This window comes from Pleurodeles waltl, chromosome 3_2 (assembly GCF_031143425.1).
Source record: "Pleurodeles waltl isolate 20211129_DDA chromosome 3_2, aPleWal1.hap1.20221129, whole genome shotgun sequence".
Classification (NCBI taxonomy): domain Eukaryota; kingdom Metazoa; phylum Chordata; class Amphibia; order Caudata; family Salamandridae; genus Pleurodeles; species Pleurodeles waltl.
In genome coordinates this window covers 85344610-85350979 of record NC_090441.1, presented here as the reverse complement: position 1 = coordinate 85350979, position 6370 = coordinate 85344610, and the positions used below count along the sequence as shown (strand labels likewise).

At 42.3% G+C, this 6370-nt stretch overlaps 1 protein-coding gene across 2 annotated transcripts in view; it reads right to left on the bottom strand.

Moving 5' to 3' along the window:
* Window positions 1-5417: 5417 nt before the first annotated feature.
* LOC138286509 (4-hydroxyphenylpyruvate dioxygenase) overlaps window positions 5418-6370 on the bottom strand; it is a 560744-nt gene continuing 559791 nt past the window's right edge. For both annotated transcript variants that reach the window (XM_069226859.1, XM_069226860.1), the window contains one exon: window positions 5418-6071. In XM_069226859.1, coding sequence (XP_069082960.1) covers window positions 5958-6071 — 114 coding nt within the window. In that variant the 3' untranslated portion in view covers window positions 5418-5957. The remainder of the gene's footprint in view (window positions 6072-6370) is intronic.

The window sequence follows — 6370 nt, the reverse complement described above, 5'->3', positions numbered from 1 at the left end:
CCAGATGTCTTACACTACCCACTGAAATCATTGCGGGATAGGCTATCACGTTAGCCCTATGTGCAGCTAAGCAGGTGTTACTACCAGGATGGGGCACAGACACCATACCTACTCACTTAGATTGGCTTCACAGACTCTGGGACCTATTAAGCATGGAGGAATTAATGACCACAGCTGAACAAAGACCCCCAATTTGACAAAACGTGGGGACCTTGTTTGTCATAGTTCTCACAAGAATTTGTAGAATTTACATGCCCAACTTACTTACAGGTACTCCGCCTCACTCCCACAAATCAAGTATCAGCTTAGCTTTACAAAACAGATGAGGACCCTGGATATCCACATGCTGTGAAACACACAATAGCCACACAGCAGTAGACATCTGCTCAACAGCATGGACACTCTTTCTTCCTCTTTTTCTATTTCTCACCAATGTTCACCATGGGTGGGGTAGCTTTCCCCACTTTCAGCTGTGGGGACATGTTAGACCTGACAGCCTTAGGGTGGTCTTCCTCCCAACTTTTTACCTACCTCCTCCACTTTTTTACCTCATTTTTGCTGGCTTTAGGACTCTGTGCACTTTACCACTGCTAACCAGTGCTAAAGTGTTTACGTAGCTCTTTAACCATGTCTCAGGCTTACCATTGCAGAGCCTGTGTGTGCAGTTTTACACTGCCATGTCGGCGTGGCAAAATAAGCCCTTTGCCAGGCACAAACCTTCCCTTTTTTATGCATATGTCACCCATAAGTTAGGACCTGACAGCCCAGAGGGCAGTGTGCAATGTATTTAACAGGCAGGACATGTGCATTTTACCTTTTCATGTCCTAGTATTGAAAAACTACCAAAATAGCTTTTCACCACAGCAAGGCCTATCTCTCCCATAGGATAACGTTGGGATAACCTTATTCCATAAGTGTAATTTACAACCTGAAAGAGATAAACATTTTGAGTTTGGTGTCTTAGGAATCACAATTTAAAATCACAATGTGTGGTGAAGTCGTATCTTACATTTTAAAAGTGCAACGTTTAGAAAGTTGGCATTTTCTGACTTTAGCTTTTTGGTGCATTGTGCTTGTCTTTGATCACCTGTCTGCGTTGAGTGACAGCTGGGCTCAGTGTATTCCCTATAGATTACTACACACAATGGGAGCTTAGGTGTGACTTGATGGGCCACGTGGTAGGGTAGAATGGAGGAGCTAGGCACAGCCTCACACCTGAATAGGCTGTGTCCTGTCCGCATACAAAAGGTTGCATAGCCCCCCTGTAGTGAGTCTGAAGGCAGGACAGGAAGGACAGGACCACTATTTACTTCAAAGGCCTGTATTTGAACCCTCCCCCCCACTTCAAAGGCCCAACTGGGTATAAGTACTGGACCTCTGACACCACCAACTCCAGGGGTGTAGAATTTAATAAAATATCTACTTGTCCACGGGAGAGGTTGCTTCATAAATCTACTTGTCCTGTAAAAAAAAGCTACTTGTCCTTTTGGTGCCATGTAGTGCGACAACACATTGTGGCAGCAGTCTCACTATATAAGAGATCTGATAATAGCTTCTGATTGTGCCAGGGCTAAAACTAGAGTAGGGCTTGAATACTAGCAGTGTCTTATTTTACCACCTTTCTTCAGATATATATACTGGGGCTGGAGGAAGCAGTACGCAATAGTTCCAGGGGTTGGAATGCCTTTGAGTCTGTGCAAACCTACTAACTTGCATGTTTTAAGGATTTTCACCAGTTTTTCTCTAATCTTTTCCCATACTGAGAAAGGCAGGGAATTTACCCCTGACAAAGGCAGACAAACAAGTTCTTCCAGGGTTGGGAAATAAAGTGGTTGGGGGGGTAAATGAACTTGTAAACGATCAATAGAATTTTGCAAGAGCTAATCTACACATGCACATTTGCTCATGCTAAAATACAGTTCACAAATATTTTCTAGGAGTATGATTTCCCGATCTTCTGCTGTATATTCTTATGAATTCATGAAAGCCATAATTCTGCACTAATGCAAAGACATATACTATGGGTGCACTTTTGTGACTTTCTTTAAGAATTGGGCCCTTAATTAGGTCTAGTGTTAACCAAGACCTTTTATTTTCATTACAATCCTATTTCTCTCTCTCTCTTTTCATCTGTCATCTGGCATTACTGTGGGTGATAGATAATATTCCACTTTTTAACAAAGAGCATATTGGCACACAAAGTAATTTTGTTCGGTGCCAGGAACTAATGTGACAATGTGTGCTTTTTGAGAAAAAGCAAATCATTTTTTTGCTTTTGCCAATGCTTGTTAGAATGGTGATGGCATGGCAGTTCCGACAACAAAGTTCTATAAAAGCAGTGTCAAAACAAGACACGCGTTGACAAAACCAAAAGACTGACCACCAATGTCGGATCAGTTGGCTTTGCCAGTGCTTGTTTATTTTCATGTTTCCCATAATCTTGTTGAAACTGCTTACACTTGTTGTCCATTATGAATATTTTTTGGAAATACTAGCATGCATCAACATGTTTTTTAAATGATGCTTCAAAAAATTGGTACCTAAAATTTCGCAGTAATTTAGCAAAAAAAATTTTTTCTAGTTGCATTCTTTTTCTGAACATTTTATATCGAACGCAAATGATCACAAATCTTGATTATAAGCTTCTGCAAACATTTGCTTCTAATCAGAATGCATTATACGTAGCCTCACATTGTTAAACTTTTCAACCGTGTGTAAAAAAATTACTGGACCCACTATCAGTTGTGCAGTCCGAGCTTACCACATTTAGTTAAAGTGCTCACCCTAGTAATAAATGCTTTGCATCAATGACCCATAAATACAAGTTCAAACAACATTAACACATGGACATAAATATTACCTCAGCTGCGGACAGTTCCCTTCCCTTTAAACGGGCAGCCAAAGGGTTTGTGCTGCAGGGGGTTGGGCCTACTTGTCCGAAAGCAAATTAAATATGAAAACTTGCTGTCCTTGACCTTGAACATTATATCCTGGGCATCCAGCTATAGGAATTTCACACCCCTGCAACTCATTACACTTCTGGCCCTGGGACTGCTCTGCCAGGAAGAAGGAATGCTGTGCTTCTGAAGGATTGCCACTCTGCTGAACTGCTGCTTCCTTACCTGGGTGAGGACTGGACCTGCATCACTTGAACCTATAATGACTACAAGGCCTAGCCTGCTGACCTTTCTGATCCAAAGTCTCAGGGACATAAAAGACATTCAACCACCCTGATCTCTGCCAACTGGGAGTCTGCCCTGCCAATTGGTACCACCCCAGTCCTGGACCCTTGGAAGTGGGCCTAAGGTGTTTGCTCCAGCAGAACTGATGCATCCTCTTCTCTGGGAGCAGAATCAATGTATCACCGATGTTGCGAGGAACAGAACTAGTGCACCATCTCTACTCCTTGGGTTGAACCAACGCAACCAGACTCACATCGCCCCTGTACCTTGCATTTTTGAATAAGGGCATTGCCTTCTGAACTGACTCTGTGGTCAGTGCCAAAATTCCGCATCGCAACCTCTGTGCTCATTGGCCCCAACTCATTGCCTTGACTGCACATTGCATCCTCGACCCTGGACTTCACATGGCAAGCCCCGGTGCTTGGATCATAGACGTTGACGCACTGGGAACTCGCACCATAGCCCCAGTGCATCGCAGAACCAATGCATTGCAGCTGCTACATGAAGGAGAACCAACACATTGCTTCTGCTGCTTGGTTTGGAACCGACACAACACTACGCAACCAGGATTAAAGGTACTGTGGTTCCGCTGACCGAACTGGGTCCCTGTAGCCAGCCCGTTCTCCATCGTGGTCGGCCTGAACTTTTGATTTTGTCCTGGTGCAGTGCAACTATATATCCTTGGTTGGCACTTCTTGCTTCAAATCACTACATCACAGTTTAATCTTCGAAAAATCATAACTCATGTTCTACTTTTTTGAGATTTTTGTTGATTTGTTGTCAATTTATTTATTAAAATCAGAGTTATTTTTTTAACCTGATGTGGAATCTTTTTGTGTGGTGTTTTCACTATTTTACTGTTTGGAGTGTTGCACAAATACTTTACACATTACCTCTAAGTTAAGCCAGATCGCTCTGTACCAAACCACCAGAGGGTGAGCAGAGGTTAACTTAGGGTTTGCCTAACGCTTACCCTGACTAGGTTTGAGGTTTCTGTTTGACTAAGGTTTACACCCTAGTAAGTCAACAACCCATGCCATCGCTGGGAAATTATACATAATTGACCAAAAACTCTAATGTTATTTTGACTACAGGACTTAATTGGTTAGAGAGTGTAAACTTAGGTTCTATCTTGATCTCCATAAGTTTCAAGAACCTATTGCCTTTTGTGTATATCTGAATTTTATTAGTTTCACATTTTGATTCTATGAGTAAAGACCTATGGACTTTAGTGTGATAGTACTGACTGATCAGCATGACCTTCAGTGGAATGTTGTTACACTGTGTTGTACTCTGACGCGGCCCATCGTTAAGGGTGGAGGGGCCATGCCGACCAACTTTTTTCAAACATGAAGAGTGCCTCTCAGGCTGAGTAAAGGTCATTCTGAGACACACTTTTCTTGTTCGCGACAGGCAGCCAGGTACTGAGTATGTGCCAAATCCGCAGGCTTCTGGTTGCCGGAGCCTAACTTTGCCAGGCTGAAGATTTCCAAGGCGCTGCGAGGTCCGCCCCCCCACATGACAAGCAGGCATATTACTGATAGACTCTGACCTGGATGCTTCAGTTTTAAGCCCTGAAGGACCAGGGCCGATTATTCATCAGTGACTCCTCCCAAGTAAGCCTCACCCCTTCCCACTTTATGACGACTAAGGGAAGATCCTCCTCTCACTGGCTGACTCATGACTAAAGGCAGTACCTTCTGTAATCCACCAGGAACCACAGAGGCCTCCCTCCTAAAACTTAAAGTCACTCCTGCAGCCTGGTAATTTTTTTTGTTTGATGCGCGTGTGTGTATGTGTTCATGCTGGGAATGGGTGTTTACTTATGTTTGTGAATAACGCTTGTGAATGGATAAGTGTGAGTGAGAGTGCATGTAGATGAGTGTGTATGTACACGTGGCCCACCCACCCCTGCTCAGGCAAATTACCAGGTGCCACTGGTTATAATCTTAGAAATCTTCGACACTCCTATATTAAGTCTTAGTTTCTTCACCACTCTACTCAGTTTAGACCTAAATATGAATATTTGACAACCATTTTAGTACCTATAGCCCTGGACACCTGTGGTTTGCAACAGTTACTGACAAGAGAGCTAATAAGTAACCAATGACGTCTCAGGACCTCTACACAGAGGCTGATGTCAGACCCATGATTAAGCAGTGCTCACCCATATCATTGTCAATATTATAAATAACGATTTAGAATGTAATGTATAAACATATAGAGTAGCCTGTATGAAGAATATTTTATTATTTATGTTCACTTTACATATGTTAGCACATTTTACCCTGTTTCTGTTTGTAAATGGATTTGTCTTTAACATCAATGTATTTTAAGAGTTTCAAGGCTCACATTCTCAGCTGAACCTAGCTCCCCACCTTCTCAACACTGGTCTAAAACAGCTGGTAGATTTATTAACAATTTCCTGCTGTTGACCTTATGAAATAACTAGGAGAAGTGACATGTACATACTCATTCTGGAATGTTTAAAATGAATGTTGAAACCATGGGGAGACACAGACCAGCTGAGAATCAATCTTCCACAGTTCAGTTCCCTTATTCAAAGGTCTCCTAGATAAGCTCACTGGGAATGGCAAAATGCCTTGGTGATGTGGAAATGGGCAAACGAAGGTGGTTGTTGTCCCCAGATTCTTTCCTATGACCACAAGTCAGGTTTTGGGGATGGAGGAGTGAAAATACGGCAACACTGAGCATTAGGGGTGGCATATTATAACTTTTGTAAGCTGCTTCACGACGCTCGAGTCACTAGCATTTTCAGGAGAGGACGTGGGATTCTCCATTTGAAGTATAGATTGTCAGATTTCCCCTTGCATCTTGATCCTTCTCAATAGCTTCAAACAATGATTTGAAGTTGCCAGCACCAAAGCCCTATCAAAGAGAGAGACGGAAAATCATTAGTGTTTAACCCTATGTACACACTGTTGCGACAAAGATGTGCCTCAGATAAAGAATTAAGCGTAAAAAAGATGATCCATTAGAGGATGGTAAATAACTTGAAAAGCTGACTTTCAAAACCTTTAAAAAATGCATACGCCAATGTTATTACAATGCTCTTACAAAAGAAAGAGGTCAATGATTATCATCTGATACAGGATTTCAACAATAGAGGTGTCAGCCATTAATAGAATCAGAATCTAGAACTCAACAAATGAGGGGACTGGGTTTAA